The sequence below is a fragment of the Xyrauchen texanus genome, chromosome 27 (genome assembly GCF_025860055.1).
Source record: "Xyrauchen texanus isolate HMW12.3.18 chromosome 27, RBS_HiC_50CHRs, whole genome shotgun sequence".
NCBI classification, from domain to species: Eukaryota; Metazoa; Chordata; class Actinopteri; order Cypriniformes; family Catostomidae; genus Xyrauchen; species Xyrauchen texanus.
In genome coordinates, this window is record NC_068302.1 from 31,417,876 (window position 1) to 31,435,771 (window position 17,896).

At 36.9% G+C, this 17,896-nt stretch overlaps 1 protein-coding gene across 2 annotated transcripts in view; it reads left to right on the plus strand.

Moving 5' to 3' along the window:
* LOC127620993 (FAS-associated factor 1-like) overlaps positions 1-17,896 on the plus strand; it is a 101,723-nt gene that overhangs the window by 19,401 nt on the left and 64,426 nt on the right. Inside the window, exons 4-7 of one of the 2 annotated variants that reach the window (XM_052094386.1) lie at positions 1,952-2,205; positions 8,165-8,256; positions 8,709-8,800; positions 17,455-17,563. In XM_052094386.1, coding sequence (XP_051950346.1) covers positions 1,952-2,205; positions 8,165-8,256; positions 8,709-8,800; positions 17,455-17,563 — 547 coding nt within the window. The remainder of the gene's footprint in view (positions 1-1,951; positions 2,206-8,164; positions 8,257-8,708; positions 8,801-17,454; positions 17,564-17,896) is intronic. The other variant, XM_052094387.1, reaches the window with a different exon arrangement.

Sequence of the window (17,896 nt, forward strand, 5' to 3'; positions counted from 1 at the left end):
ATTTCTCTACCACTAGCGAGTTATTTCAAACACATCTTCGATTGGTTGGACAAACCAAAATGACAATTGTCTAAGCCAATGTTGTAATTTTGGGCTGTTCAGGCTAGTTAAATAAATAGAGCAATGTTTTAAAAGTGCCAGAGGGTTTACACTTTTTTACAAATCAACCTACGAAAGGCTCATAGTTATCTCTGCATATTGCACCAGCACAGGAGTATTTTAACATCAGAAAAGCTCTCAAATCAACTTTAACAAGATTTGTCCAGATAAGCCACCATTTATGTCAAATACTTTTGTAGTATAAGTTTGTGATTTAATATCTTATCAAACGGGTTACAAGAATTTGATGTAAAATACACTTCATTGACCTCTTTCGATTTTGTGCTTTTTCATTAAAGTCTTTATTATGAAGGCAAGGAATTTTTAATTTGCCTTAAGTTTGAGTTGGTTGGCTGCATGTGCAATTTACATGATACAATCCAATTCAATCTTTTGAAGAGATTTTTACTATTTAAGGGGAATTAAATAGTTTCTTTTAAATCATTTCTGTCTGTTATATTTTGCACCTTTTCTGTATTTTATAAAAATGTTATGGCTGTGTCCTCCTATAGCTGACGTTGAGGGTGGAGCAGTGAATGTGTGTGTGTATTAGTTTTTTTTAGACATTTCTTTAATTTATCCAGTGTTTGGGTTTTCTTTTTGTGTCTTAACGAGTTTCTGAATGCCTCCAGTGCCTAACGTCTTTAACCTTTTGGTATTGTAATAAGTTGGTATAAAGTCAGGCATTGTGTGCTCTGCCTGGCCCCCAGCTCCTGCTCTTACAGCGATATGTGCTGACCCTAGAGGAGAAGAGAGGAGCCTTTGTCCCGCCAGTGCTCAGAGAAAAGACATTATTTACTACCACAGGGAAACATGGGGGCACGGGGGAATTCAGCCATCAGCCGCTGAGAGGGAGACAGAGAGAGCAAGTGCTAGAAAAAGCCGTTTTGTGTCCTCTGCCTCAGCAGGGCAAAAAGGGCCGATTTTCTCTAAGATGGACAATCGAGCGTCTGTTGGGCCCAGCCCCTATTATTATGCCAGTAAAGGCTGTTTACATTGACTCCGATATTGTTTGGATTTCAGCACTGCCTGTATTGTGGATCACGTGGAGTGGTGCAGAGGAGGAACATGAGGTTTTTTTTCTTTTCATTTTTTGCTTTATCTTTCTCTCTCCACCCTACTTTTTTCAAGTCATTAGTGAAGTTTTCTAATTGGCTGTTAGTTTCCATTTACAATATTCAGATAAACTGAACATAAAGTGTAAAAGGCTTCTAATAGCACAGCTATTTAAAATAGATTATAGAGTACATACAGAGAGGCAGGAGAAAACTGAAATGGGTTTTAAATGACCAGTATTGAAGACAATGTTATATTTTTATACAGGTAAATTTACACGCAAGTTAGATTAGATTCAGTGTTACTTGCAAGATAAGTTATGTTCAGTGAGTCTTCTTGTCCGATTCATTAAAAGAACTGTCACTATCAGTCATTTGTTGGTGAATTAGACTATACTGGACACACTGTAATGTAACACAATGCAATAGAAAGACATGCTGTCTTTTTATTATTTCATGGAACCCAGACCTTTATCTCATCACATTCGATTGTATACTTCAAGTGCAGAAAACCTCATTTCTGGCACTGTAGTGTTCTCAGAGGTGAATAGCGTTGCAAAAAACAAGTGATTTCATTTGTTCTATTTCTAATGTTTTATTTAATGCATCCTAGGTCCTAACTCTCTCACAATATCCCACTTTTTAATAATTTGCTTTATTAAAAATATAAATATAAAAGTCAGTTGTAAAGATGAGCCACTCATCCTTGTATGTAGTGCTCAAACAGTTATTTAAAGTCCTCTGGTTGAGGATATCCAAATTAAACCTAAATTCCTCCTATTTTTTGTCCTCTGCAGTAATTTTACCAGTGAAGCATCTCAGACTGGCCCCTACGGGCCCCACAGTGAACCTGAAGCCACAGCACCTACACCTTCAGTCCCACCTTCATCAGCATCATCATCTTCCTCACCCCCGTCCTCCTCCAGCCCTGCCTTCTGCCCCGTCTTGCCCTCTCGGCACATCGTGGAGCGGCAGCCGCGGATGCTCAACTTCCACGTGGAGTATAGGCAGCGCTCCGTAGAGGTGGTACTGGATGAAGGCAGCACAGTCGGTGAACACACACACACACACACACACATGGGTTGTACTTGCTTGTTTTGATGGTGGGGGAATCTACATCCCTGCATTTTATCATCTGCCTGGTGAAAGTAGTAGGTCATAACTACTAATGCATAGAAAAGTAATTACACACCACTCTTCAACAAGCCACATGATTTGAAGTATCATGTTTGTAGCACAGAATGTTCCAAATTAGGTTTGAATTACCGGATTGGTATGCACTGACCGCCACAGAGTTCCTGTTAGAAAACTCAGTATTGATAGATAATATATTCCTTTAATGATTGCTCTGATGTTGACATATGAGGATGCATATGTAAGAAGGACATATGTAAGGTGTTTTGTCTGTTACTCATACAATGTCCCTAAAACACAAGCAATCCAGAGAATCTTCCAGTCAGAATGGCTGATGCAACAGTATGGCGCTACACTCATTCACTGAATACACAATTTCCGTATCAACGCCAATAGCGTATATCTTAACTCCGCCTAGCGCTTATTCTGTGCTCCTCTCCATTATGAGAACAAACATAGAGAATTCTGTACACAGAAGATGCAGATGTTACATGCCAAAGTTAAACAGTTAAGGCTTAGTGGGTTGTTCAAATCCCTAACCCTAAGTATGAGTGCTAAGCAATATTAATAATATTATATTCAATATTCAATATACTTGTGATATTACAACGTGGCGATATTTCTCGTCGAGGTGAAAAGCTGTCTCGTGATATACACATGACGGAATTTGAGGGTGAAATTAGGATAGAAGATGCCCCCGCCAAATTTAAATCATTTGTGTGGCAACATTTTGGGTACACGGTGGAAACAATAAACGGCAGAGAATGTGAGAAGACACAAACAATATGCAAGTACTGTAAGAAAATAGTGCCGTATACCACGGCTAACACAAGCACTATGCAAAGACGCCTACAGAACCACCACAGCTCTCAACTAAAATCCACCAGGTCTGAAGAGACTCATGTGAAATCATACAGGAGAGAAGCCAGTCAGTTGAGTTTGTGGCAGAACCCTTTACATTGCTGGCATATTACATGCCTTCTTTTACTGCATATGATAATTCATACTCAGAAAGAAGAACTGAAGTGACATTCTTGTTTTTATAAATGTTTATTTATTTATTTTGGCAGTAACCAAGGTTTTGATACAATTAACCATGGTTTTGCTCTAGCATTACTGTAGTATCCGTATTGTAAACTGGTTTTAGTAATAGTAGCCATATAATAATATCTATGGTTAATTTTGAGGTTTTATATGTGGCTTATACTAACTAATTTTTAAAAGGAAAACAAAGCAGCCTAATAATTTTCCACTGAAGCCTATAAATATATAAAAAATTTAAGTAATAATTTAAGTTACTAATTTTATCCTAAGAATTCGTAAAAATACTGGCCTAAAAGTACTTGGTATCAGATCGAAAAGAAAATAGTGGTATCAGCCATCCCATCCCTAAGTCGAATAAAAAACCAGTCATATATATATAGTGTTAAAATATCGTCTCATTCTCGTGAACCCAGTGTCGTGTATCGTCTTGTCTCGTGAGCCAAGTGTATCGTCACACCCCTAATATTAATAGTGATGAATTCCTTGGTTATAACCACTAAGTTCCACACACACCTCACAGTTTCACAATTTCAGCTGCAGAAACATGCATATTCTACATCAGAGGTGCCCAAACTAGGGCCTGCGGTACAAAGTTGGCCCGTGATGACCTTTGATTTGGCCCGCCTTGCCATAGATAAAAAAAATATATATATATGGCATTGATGCAGCTCTTCGTTTTTAATTAATCTTTTTGTTTGAACCTTTTTTGTTTTATTTTTGCATTACAAAAACTATAGCTTATTTGAAAATTAGAGAGTATAAGAGAGAGGCTTCAATGACCTTTAAATAAGTGCTGTCGGAAAGTTTGCTCCATTGGCCATCCCAGATGCCAACCCAAAATCTTCACTATGATTGGCCAGCTCAAGTTGGAGGTGGGGATTCAATACAGCCAGACAGAACCTAGTTGGTTTAAAACGGAGCTGGAACTGAAGCAGTGTCAAAAAATTACAGGTAATTAGGTGGACTCGTGGAACAGTGCGTACAGTCTATAACCACCGGACACAATAGCGGCACGCATATGAATAACAGGAGGGGCCTGCCAGTTTTGAACTTAATGCTGCTAAAAAATATCTTATTAGATTTTCCTATTAGAAGCGCCTCCTAGTGATGAGTATGATACAAAAATACAAGGGTAACAGCTAAGACTGTTACAAGTCATCTGAAATGAAATATGGCTTGAACGCACATTATTCGTTGTTCAGCATTTCATATCCATGTGAACTTAACCACTGAAGTGCACCTGAGATGCGGGTTTGATAAAGTTTGGCAGGGAGCATTTCAATACAACATTGCGACAAGCACTACAAGTGAACAGACAAAAATCCCTTTTCTGCCCTGCCAGCTAGACAAAAATGGCAATGCTGTAAACAAATTCTTCATAATTCATCATCTTTTTCTAACTAAAACCCATTTTGGGGTGTGTATAACATCTGTGTGCATCATACTGTAATTCGTTTGTCAAACATGAGGATATCTCGTTTACTTGCAACTATCTGCCTAAAAACATAATAACCATAAGATGCAATGCCATATTTCGGCAGTTTTTCTTCTTCTCCCCATTTCTCTCCAATTTGTCGTCATCGTGGTGGTGTAGTGAATCAATCTGGGTGTCGGAGGACGAATCTCAGTTGCCTCCACATCTGAGACTGTCAATCCGAGAGCAAGAACCACATTATAGCGACCACGAGTAGGTTACCCCATGTGACTCTACTTTCCCTAGCAACCGGGCCAATTTGGTTGCTTAGGAGACCTGGCTGGAGTCACTCAGCATGCCCTGGATTCGAACTTGTGACTCCAGGGGTGGTAGTCAGCGTCAATACTCACTTAGCTACCCTGGCCCCCTCGGCAGGATCTCAATTTTTTAATTTGTAGAAATGTGCTTCGTAGCTTTTATTTCCTTTCATAATGTATTTGTTCTTTAAGAAAAGAATAAAAAGTACAATTAAAATTTTTGTTTTAATGTCAAATAAAAGTAAAGTATGCGAAATGCATTAACTAATGCAAAAATATTTGACAGCATTTTTTTATTAAATAATCCTATTACATTTGGCAGTCCCAATAAATGGTAATACTGAGTGAAATCCAGAACAATGTGTAGCCTAGGTCTATGATAAGAAATATCTTTAATATCTTCTTTGTCACAAAACAAAACCCTACTTGATAGTGTTACGTCATGCCATTGTATATTCATCTTTCCAAAACTACCAAAAAGTAAAAGCTTTCCAAAACCGTGTGTTCCATGCAAGGAGATGCGCTGTTCTTAAAGAGATAGTAACCATGTTTTAATAGAATTTAAATTTAGTAAATTAGCTGACATTTTATCTAAAGTAATATACAAATGAGAAAGGGACACAACATACATACAAATTATATTGAAATCACTAATGTGCATTGTTCAAGTATAGGACACTTGATCTATTCTGTGTTTTGTGGTATTATTATTATTTAATTAAAATAATAAATTAAATAAATAATTAATTGTAAATTATAAATTAATAATTATATAAATAATATATAATAATATAGTTGTATATATGCAACGTTTACTTTTGGCCCACTGCCCTCAATCAATTTAGATTTTTGGCCCTTCATGTATACATACATGATCATAACAGATTTGTTCTAAGAAGCACATGCCACTTTGAGCTGTAGAGCATCTAGAAGGATGGCTCGTGCAACTGTTACCCACAATGCTGACTCGCTTCTCAAATCTGTTTGGTCTGTTGTCAAATAGGCCATGATAAACATTCGGTTTGATATTATTAACTTTTTTTTTTATTTTTTCTAAGAAATTGTTGGAGTGACAGCCCATATCTATCTCAAACCGAAAACAAAACAAGGCTTTTCTTGGTAGATTTAGATATGAGCTTTGATTCTTGGTATGACACATGCCACTGAACCACATGTTGTCTCTCAATTTCTATGAATGAAAGCAGAATCTTATGTCACAGTGAAGTCAACAGGAAGAGATCTGTGCTGCTGGGGTGTTTGGCACTCTCTTAGTAAGCCACACAAATTCAGTGAAAAAGGATTGATTGTCGTTGAGCATACCGACATAATTTAGGAGTACTCAGAATCTTTAAGTGTTTGGTGCACTAAAACATACTTCTGATGCACTAAGAATGGTTGGGCCTCGTGTGTTCAGATAGGATACAAAGTCAGGCCTACACACCGTCATAAAGCCTGACCGAGGCCTGTAGGAACACTCAAAGCCTGATCACACAGAATCAGCCGCCAAAATCAAACAAAAGGAGTCCAAACAGACTGTAGATCCAATCAAGCCTTGCTCACATTACACCTAGGTGTGAAATTCTGAATGATTCAGACTCCTATTGGATGAAGTGCACTACAGAACGCGTCCCTCAACCATGATGTCATAGAGAGTATAAAACCCAGAGATTCCTCCTAAGTCTTGTTTCCAGCAACAGTATTCACAGCCTCGCTACACCTGAGAGTAACTTACGTACCTGAACTTTGGCTGGCAGGGGATGTCAGTTCTTGGATTCAAGCCTTCATTATTTAAATTTTGAATGTCGAAGCTCTCCGGATATCGACTTTCCAAATAGAACAATCCTATATTGAGACTGCTATACTGGCTGGTTTTCGTCCCCGATTCCAGGGTGGTGCCCCGGCAATATTAATACTTGTTAATATTCTATTGATTTTGATTATTGATAGTTATCTTTGATGAATGCTGATTTGAAGGATTAATAAGCTAATGTTGATTCTAATCAATGTTCTATTGATTTTAAAAGTAATTTTCTTTGATGTTCTTGATTTGAGGGATTAATCAAATAATGTTGATTCTAATCTGTGTTCTATTGATTATAATAATTATCTTTGATAATTGTTGATTTGAAAGATTAATAAGCTAATGTTTATTCTAATCAATGTTCTAATGATTTTAATAATTTAAATAATTATTGCTAATAACCAAACCCACTCCTGAACGAAGCCCCAACAGAATGATGCCTTTCTTTACTTTATTAAAGGGTTAGTTCTCCCAAAATTGAAAATTCTCTCATCATTCACTTGCCCTAATGCCGTCCAAGATGTGTATGACTTTCTTTCTTCTGCAGATCACAAATGAAGATTTTTAGAAGAAGGTTTCAGCTCTGTAGGTCAATTCAATGCAAGGTGAATGGTGGCTTCAAAACTTTGAAGCTCCATAAATCACATAAAGGCTGCATAAAACTAATCCATATATCTCCAGTTGATAAATCTGTCTTTAGAAGTGATATAGTAGGTGTGCGTGAGAAAAAGTTCAATATTTACATCCTTTGTACCATAAATCTCCAATTTCACATTCTAAAAGTGAAAATTAAAGTGGGGATTTAAAGTAAAAAAGGATTTAAATATTGATCTGTTTCTCACCCAAAGCGATTGTGTCGCTTTAGAAGTTGTATGGATTACTTTTATGCTGCCTTTGTGATTTTTGGAGCTTCAAAGTTCTGGCCACCATTCACCTGCTTTGAAAGGAACTACATGGCTGAGATATTCTTATAAAATCTTTGTGTTCAGCAGAAGAAATGGTGAGTAAATGAAGAATTTTCTTTTTCATTTTTGGGTGAACTATCCTTTTAAGTATAACTAGTACACATATTCCAACATGCACAAAGGTTTGATGGAAGAAGATAATGTTTGTTAAATGTGTCATTTTACAAATAATAGAAATTGTCAATTTGTTTCCTGAGCTTGCTATAGTGGAGTACCACTGTGTGAAATAAACTGGTACCCACACCATAACTAAACTAGATATGTACTCCCCTCTTGTGGTGATGTATCAAACTGCAGTTAGCCTTTAATCTATCTTTTTCTCTATCTCTCTGCAGGTGAAATTAAACAGGTTTTAGGGACTGAGCTGCAGGTTCCTGTGTCTAAAATGCAGTTAAAAGGCTGGAAGAGTGGAGACGTGTCTGATAGTGTAAGTAGAGCAGAAATCACATTATTGGCCATTGGTCAGTTTGTGGTGTTCAGATTCAACCTAATTCACAAATTTGGTGAATTTGAAAAATTATTGGTTAACGTTAATGATTATCAATTGTAGTTTTTATTATTTTAGTTTCACTTTACTACAATGTTGTAGTTATTAATATTAGTTAACATGAACTAACAATGAACAATAATTTTTACACTTTTGACTAATGGTAATTTTTACGCACATTTTTTACATTTAAAGCTGTATATGTGCACATCAGTTAATGCATTTAAGAAACTATTAGTGAGCTATTGTATTTTCATGAAGTCACATCTATTCAAAAGTTAGTCTGTAGCTTTTGTAAGTTAGAATGCTTTTGTATGTTAGAACATTTAGTAAATTGGCAACTTCACAAATGTGTGACATCTTATGTTTCCCTGATACTCTCTCTCTCTCAGATGGTTCTTAGGAGTTTACACCTGCCCAAGAACAACAGCCTGTATGTGCTCACCCCTGATATTGCACCTTCAGCCAGCACCAGCCAGAGCAGGTATGTCTGGATGCAATTTCACCAACTGGCCACATGAGTTCAGTACATTATAATTTTTTTCTTCTCCAAAGCAGTTTTCTGCACTCGCACAGTCAGTGTTTATTACAGGGTGCAGACACACCTTTCGAAGGTGCCTATATCTGTTTCTGTGACACTTGCAAATATATGGGCATCAGCTGTTTTTAATGGTCAGAGTTCTCAATACTACTACAAAATCCCATTTAGATGAGCTTGATGATGTAATCTCAGAGTTGAGAAGATTCTGGCTCACCACTAGGTGGTGGTGTATGTCCACATTTTGCCACTGTGCCTGTGCCATGAGCCATAATCATCCTTTTGTCAATTAATTTGGTCAAGTGGCAGCTTCCCTTTGTTCATGTATTTAAGTGCTTATTTATGTTTATAGAATAGATTAATTAAAGATAGATAAAATGTATTAATTTGGAAATAATCTTTGAGTATTCTGAAACATTTAAAACAAAGAAAATATTAAATATTTATCATTCTGCAATAATTTTAGGTAACTAATCAAGTGTAAGCAAATTTGTGACATTCAACCTTGATAACTCTTTTGTACAAAAGGCCAGATTTCCTTGCTTCCATTGAAGCACACAAGATGGCCTTTTGAACATTTTAAATTCATGCTGGCATAACATGGATTGTCAGGTTTTGCACAAACTCCTGGAGACCATGGTAGTTTCAGTGCATGCTGTCATTAAAGCAAGAGGGGTACATATTAATACTAAGAAATGTATTCAGTTAAACCTTTCACTCTAATTGTTATGCTGATTATATGAATTATAGTGAAACATGGCTAAATAGAGGTTTTTTGACTACTGTTATCTCTGGACATTTGATCGCACTGTACATTAATAAAAAAAAAAATCGCATAGCAGGTATGTTCCTCAAGAGGTGATTTATATTGCATTGACAATGGTTAGAAGAAAACGTAGCTGATCTTCACACAATCAGTCATTTTTAAATTAGCAAGAGATTTTAGTCAGGGACAGTGTGATTCAAAAGTTATAAATTAAAATAACTTCAATAGAAAGGGCTGCTTGAGTTTGTAATATTGATGTGCATGTGTTTGTGTGTAATTATGTGTGTTGATTAGCACTGCTGTAAGGCCCTGCGGGAGGTGATGATGATGCAGTGGAACGGCAGGCTTTAAACTGGCATCTCTGTCAGTTTGTGTGGACACTGTACTCTAGAGTGCGAAAACATTTGAGCAAAGGGCTTAATGGGCTGTAAACTAACATTGTGATAACAGTACCCTCCAAAACATGTTAACACTTTATTTTTCCAGTTTTTTTCTAATGTTATTTGGCACCTTGTCAATTGTCTGCGTTTCATTTGGTCCAGTTGCAGTCTGATTTTTTTTCTCTTTCTTTCTTTTTGGAGATTGCAACAAAGATCTACATTACTGTGACATGCCACATAAACATATAGGGTAGGTTAGGGGCTCATCTAATTTTTATTATTTTCTGTTTTTTATTTGGATTTTGATGGATGGAATAAAGAAAAGGTAATACTGCACTGCATTTTAATATTAACTATATTTCTATGTTCTATAGTTGCAATGAGTGGTGGTGGTGTAGTGGTCTAAGCACATAACTGGTAATCTGGTAATCAGAAGGACACTGGTTCGAGCCCCACAGCCACCACCATTGTGTCCTTGAGCAAGGCACTTAACTCCAGGTTGCTCTGGGGGGATTGTCCCTGTAATAAGGGCTCTGTAAGTCGCTTTGGATAAAAGCGTCTGCCAAATGCATAAAATGTAAATGTAAAATGTAATGCTGCTTGGAAACTATAAACAACCCACTCAGTGTCTACACTGGATGTGAGCGGCACATTATGACATGAAAACAGTATTGCAACGAAGCTATCTGCACTTAAAGCATCCGTCTGCACCACAGTTTGCAGAGTATGCCATAGTTTTCAGATTTAAGTTTTTCTCTGTTTCGGTATTGCCGTTAGTTCTGCATTTTGCCTTTGTAGGGCAGTATTGTGTACCACATTCACAGAGGTTTGTCCTGATTACAGATATTAAAGTGATTCTGACAGCTTCTCTATTTTTCCAATCGGGCAGGTGATGTGCCACTGAGACCCTTGTCACCTCTCTCTCTAAATGGCACAATATCTAATATTCAGCACCTACTAGAGCTTGTCATCGGTGGCGGGCTCTAATTATCTCCCGGAAACTATTTTCGAGGAGTCAAAGTAGGGGAGAGAAAGAGAGGGCCGGTGTTAGTTAGGTGTGACCCCATTGTTGCCTGTCCTCTCCTGGTGCAGTGAGAAGAGGGCTTCCAGGAGGGTGAGCAGACAAGCTGTTAGCTGCCTTTATAAATAACTGTCATAGTGAGAGAGTGAAGTGTTCCTCAGCAGACCTTGCTCCTGTTGTACTGGTGTTCTCACAGGGGCAGTTTTGCTTACAGCTGATCCTGTTGTCTCATCTGCTTTTTGTAAAGGCATCTGTAAATACATTTTAAATCTTGAGAGAATACAATTGGTGTATCAGTGTTTCTGAGTGATTTAGGAAGTTAAATGAAGAACATTTTGGCAACACTGTAAAATAATGGTCTGTTTGCTAGCATTTGTAAATGTATTAGGTATCATGAACTAACAATGAACAATATTTTTTGTTAATTTTAGTTCGTAATGCATTAACTACTGTTAAAGGGATAGTTCACCCAAAAATGGAAATATTCTCATAATTTACTCCAATCCCAGGTGTCTATGACTTTTTTCTTCTGCTTCACACAAAGATTTTTAGAAGAATATTTCAGTTCTGTAGGTCAATACAATGCAAATGAATGGTGGCCAGAACTTTGAAGGTCCAAAAAGCATATAAAGGCAGCATTAAAGTAATCCATATGACTCCAGTGGTTAAATCCATATCATCAGAAGTGATATATTAGGTGTTGTGAGGAACGGATCAATATTTAAGTTCTCTTTTTACAATAAATCTCCACTTTCATTTCTACATGCTGCTTTTTGTTTTTGGGGATGTGCATTCTTCGTGCATATCACCACCTTCTGGGCAGGAAGGAGTATGTATATTAAAAAAGGTCTTAAATATCATATCGCTTCTAAAGTTATGTATTTACCTGAGTTTTATGGATTAATTTTATGTGCTTTTTGGAGCATAAAAATGATGGTCATCATTCACTTGCATTTTCTAAAAAATTATTTTTTGTGTTCATCAGAATAAAGTCATACACATCTGGGATGGCATGAGATTGAGTAAATGATGAGAAGTTTCATTTTTAGGTGAACTATCTGTTTAACTATTACTTTGGGTGAACTATCTGTTTAACTATTACTTTTTCATTAGTTTATGTTGAAATCAACACTAACCAAGATGAATAAAAGCAGGAAAAGTATTGTTCATTGTTAGTACACATTTGCTAATGTAGATACTCTTATCAAATATAACCTTATGCAAAATACTTTTTTTGTGTGTGAAATGATAAATGCTATTTGTAAAAAAATTGCTCTGGTTCTAAAATCTGATTTAAGGTACCACATTCTAAGCAGTTGTAAATGTTTTGTATTTGGATGTCATCCTTTTTCCTTTATCACAGCATACACTCGAATTTGCATGGACCTCACATGTTTTTGCCAACCCTGATGTTCTGTGTCATCTAAGCATGTTTTTAGAATATTCAGTTGAGCATGGAAAATCTGCAACATTTTGTCCGAAGGAGTTAAAATTTTCAATCTCACAATCTGCTTACATTTTATGAGTAACCTAGAAATAGTGCAGAATCTTAAATACTTGTTGTTTATTTTTGTTTATTTAGTTTTACCATCAAATTAGGTTTTCAATCCCAGATTTTCAATGTGGTCTCAGACTTTTGGACCTTCTGTATTTAAGATGGACTCTCTCCGCTTCTATTTTAGTTTAAATTAAAGTGTGGAGTCTCCCTGTGGCCTGGACGCAGGCAGTGAACAATGGGACGATACTCAACAAATAAAAGCCACTGTAGGCAATTACTGCAAAGCATACCTCAGCACAACATATCCAAACATATTAATCAAAACCATCCTCATACTGCACTGCTGCCTGCCTCAATTTCTTCCCTGTGTTCTGAATGCAAATACGGCACAGGCTTTTGAGCTTTCAAGACAGACTGTCCTTCCAAGGTAGTTACAGAAATCCAGTGATGAGCCAAGCTCATATCTCTCTCGCTCTCTCTCACTCTCAAACTCTCTCTCTCATGGAGGTATCCAAACCCCTAATCTCCAGCATAAATAATTGAACTTTATGAATAATTTAAAACGAATCATCTATTTCTGTTGCTTCCAGGAGATGTGTGTGTTTAAGGTTATTTTAATTTGAACTTCTGCTATTTCAAATACAAATGAGCAAATGAGTCGGTGCGCATTTGGTATTTATCTCATTTTCAGCATCTGGTCTCCTGTGAGACTTTGGGGCCTGAGGAATCTGCTAGTTTTGGCAGAAAGGAAAAACAGTTTAAATTTACTGCAATTAGTACTTAAATTAGTAAAATAAAAATAGGCAAAGCAAGGAGAAGAAGAAAAAAATAAAAGCATTTTGAATAAGCAGCATATGAGGAAAATATAATGAGGAGGTAAAAGGGGAAGTTATGTTTGTTTTATATACTTTGGTGATTGTTTAAAAATCATATTTTTGGGGGCCTGGGTAGCTCAGCGAGTATTGACGCTGACTACCACCCCTGGAGTCACAAGTTTGTATACAGGGTGTGCTGAGTGATTCCAGCCAGGTCTCCCAAGCAACCAAATTGTCCCAGCTGCTAGGGAGGGTAAGAGTCACATGGGGTAACCTCTTTGTGGCCGCGATTAGTGGTTCCTCGCACTTAATGGGGCGTGCGGATTGACGGTCTCAGAAGCGGAGGCAACTGAGACTTGTCCTCCATCACCCGGATTGATGTGAGTAACAATGGCACCTACTAAGTAGTGGGAATTGGGCATTCCAAATTGGGAGAAAAGAGGATAAAAAAAGAAGAAAAAAATAATAATGTCCATGTAAGGGTCAGTGTTTGCCCCCTAGATTTCATTTGATTTTTTTATCTTTTGAGGCCATATTGATTTCTAACCAAATGATATGTCATCCTTTTATGTCATATACTTCAATTTAATTAATTGAAATGTACACTCTAGAGTAACTAGATGAACTAAATATAATAATAAAAACATTCTTAATATAGTTATCTATAAAATTAACAGTCATCTACAAAATCAACATTAGCTCATATTTTATTCCAAAATGTGTATACTTAGGCCTAAAATACATTATTTACAAATATATCAGATGTCACAAAATAAAAATAATTACAGGGGCATTTTTTGCCACCACATTTTCAATTTTAGGGGCATTTTTTTGTCACATTCTGGAGCGTTTTTGCTATAAACCCAATTCACACACACACAGATTTGGAATTTGAACGAGATTATATACAGAGATTGGTACCATGTGTTTGAGTGTTCATGCCTGTATTTGCTCGGAACGAGTCGGGGGGACTTTAAAAAAAAAAGTCTCATTCTTTGCAAGGTTCCAAGTCTGCAGACTTCTCTCTGAATGAACCCAATCTGTTCATTATTAACACAGTGGTTTATTTTCTGTCTATAACAGCCAGTGATGTTCTATTTCTGGGGCCTCCGGTGGTGTGGAGAAGCATTTAGGGTGAGTTTAGGGGGGGGTCAGCTCCAGGTGCTGTTAGGACCACAGAGTGCTGAACCTGGTTAAGCTTCTACAGATGAACCTTATGCTCTAGACTAGGCCTAATCTTCAGAGAGAAAAGTTCAACTCTGAAGAAAACAAGTTGAACTCTGAGAAAATAACTTATCAGTTCACTTTTAACTTGGCTCACATCTTAATTGGGAAATAGATTGATTTAAGATTATATTTTGCAGTATTTTATATTGATATATTTATGTATTTAGTAATATTTTTTTGATTAATATGTGAAGTATCGTATTTCCAAAAATTATTGCTGAGAAAGGACATGATCTGTTTTGAAATACAAACACTGATCTTTTGACCTGTTTATTTATAGTTGTATTATTTCTTCTTTGCAAATAACTGAATAGTTTACCCTTTTTTTTTAAAACTGAATGTCACCACTGATAGCTTGATTACATTTGAATTCCGAGGTCTGAATTCTATTCCAATTCTCATGATCAATTCAGGTAGCAATATTTTGGTTACTATTAGAATTGAGATTTACAGTAAAAATTTTGCTTCACTGAAAATCTCTGTGCAAATGCTGTGAACAGTACTGACTGAACTGCATTTTTATTTAGCACATTTTTTTATTTAGCAAAAGATGTTGGTATTTTAAGAATCTATAACGGAGCATTCAAAAGAGTATCGTAATTAATCATTAAATCAACATTTTTGCCCACCCTTACCTGTACGTAGTCATTCACATTTTCAGTCTAAAGGAATTGTATCAGAATGTAAAATGTCTCTAAACGTTAGCTTTTGGTGACAGTCTTAACACCCCAATTAACCCCACCCCCTTTCATAAACTGTATTCATGAATCTGTTGTAGCTTTGTTTTTCCACTCTCATCAGCATCACATATGCATCCTCCTCTCCTAGGCCACCGTTTCAATCTTCATCGCTAGCTACAACAAACATTACATTTACATATTGATTTCACAGTTTTAGTCAATGTAAATAAGCTGCCATTACAGTAAATTTGGTCCTCTGTTAACATAAGCTTGTCCAAAGCTCCTCAGATTAAGGCGCTGGTTGCATAATTAATGTGTGCGTTACATATTAATTCCCAGACTCTCTTCTTCCTGGCTGCTTTCGTTCGAACCCTGATTAGCTGGCAGTTTCGTCTCTAAGCTGTTGATTCATATTCACGCACACAGACGGAGCGTTTGCTTAAAGCGCTACTTAACCCCCATCGTTTGTCATAAGACTAGGCCTTCTCTCCTCTAAACTAGTCAGCATGGCTCCCATGAATCTCAAACCCTGCTCTTAGGTCAGTGCTCCATGGCTGATGGTGGAGTGTTTGAGAACCACAAGCCTTCTTGTCCTTTTGTGTGACGTTTACACCTCTTAGCCCCAATCGATAAGAGTGACTCCAGATGGCCATGATGGTGGAGGTGTATCATAGAATTAGGAAAGAGCTGCAGCGGCCCGGATGATTTCTCTGATTGGTCACTGGTCAGTTATGATGACGATTAATTTACTTTGAAGGAATCGGTTGGATAGATCATATAATATGTATGCGACCTGCTCCATTTCATCCCAAAAACATTTTGAGTTTTATGCACTGAAGTAATAAGGAAATTGTTGAAATCATTATATCAGTAAATTATTGTCTAGAAAACAGTTTTGCGTAGAAATATAATAATGATATAGTATAAGGGTAACACTTTACAATAAGGTTCCATTTGTTAACAATAATAAACAACAGTAGTTAACATTAAATAATAATGGGCAATTCTTTAACTGCATTTATTAATATTGGTCTGTGTTAATTTCAATATAATACATTTCTAAATTCAAAAGTTACATGTTAACATTAGTTATTGCACTATGAACTAAGAATGAACAATTGTATTTTTAGGAACTAACATTAACAAAATTATTAAATGCTGTAAAAAATTATTTTGTCCATTGTTAGTTCATGATACCTAATGCATTAACTAATGTAAACGAATGGGACCTTATTGTACAGTGTTACCATTATAAGCTAAGACATTCCTTCTTACTATAGTACATAAAACTAAAAATGTTTTCTGGGTCAAAGTGACTCAAAATGATGGACCAGGTCACTTATCTTGTTTTATCATTTTTTTAACCATACACTATGTATGGTTAGACCACAGCTGAAGCGAACATAAATGAGTGCATGGTCCTGTGGTACATGTTACATTTATTGCGCTGACAGGGATTGAACAGATGGACTCATCGCAATATTTTATGATCACAGAATAAGGCTATTTATTTAACTATATTTTAGAGATCGTAGGGGCTGATGTTTTTTTGTGTGCAGATATCGCCAGTAATACAAAAGAAATGTCTCAATTTGAATTCAGCCAAATAGGGAATTTGGCTTTCCAGGCCAGTAAAAATCCCCTAGAGAAAGACCCTGTTGTTTCTGATAGGGCACAGTTATCAACCAACAGTATTTGCCGCTCACTGGACCCTTTTCACAGCCTGAAATGATGCATTTCTGCCCTATTTATCAGCATAAATCTAGTAAACTTTGTATATATTTTTGTGCCAATGTAGAACATTATTCTTTACGTTACATTAAGGGCGTAACAGTAAATTTGTCATCTTTCTCTCTTCTGATTGCCTTAATTTCTTTCTATTTTGTTCCTATTTTGGAAAGTCTTGGAAACATAATAGTGGGTTTTTTCTTTTGTTGTTGGAGCTGTAGACTAAGTTTACCCCACTGTTGTTTACCTCAGTGTTCCAAACCCGGAAATGGGTCCATGTACTGTGGCCCTGGCTCGACCCTGCTTTCCCACTGGATGTTGAAGTTGAATGAAAGTAAGGTTCGGGCAGAGCAGTGGGGTAGCACAAGCTTGTTTAAGCCAGGCGGCCCTGGGGAAACAGAGACAAGCCCCAGCTCGTCCCCCGCTGAACTCTAATGCTCTTCTCTCTTTCTGTTTTTCCCCCTTCTGTCCTTCCCGCCATTTAGCAGCGGCCAGCAAGGGTCGTCAAATCAGAACTACCTGCTTGTCATTAGCCACCGCGAAGCACAGAGAGATTACAGCCTCAACTTCCCCGCCAGCAAAACTATCCAGGAGGTGAGACAACCACACATGTCTATCACCTTGCCCCTCTGTCTGTCTGTCTACACCTGTTGTCTGTCTCCACTGAGTCTGTCGTTCTGCCCATGTACTCTAAAAACGTCTCTCCCTCTTTTAGGTGAGGCGTCAATTTAATTATCACATGCTAAAATAATAGTCCTCATTGTGGTAGAGATGGTACCAATGATTATGGTCTACATTGAGGCAAAAATAATTATCTCTGTCAAGCTCTTGATATCCAGAACGTCCATGAAACCTCTGACTCCATGAATATATCTGAACACTGTATATATCAGATTGACGAAGCTGTCTTCAGGTTTTGTGCATGGC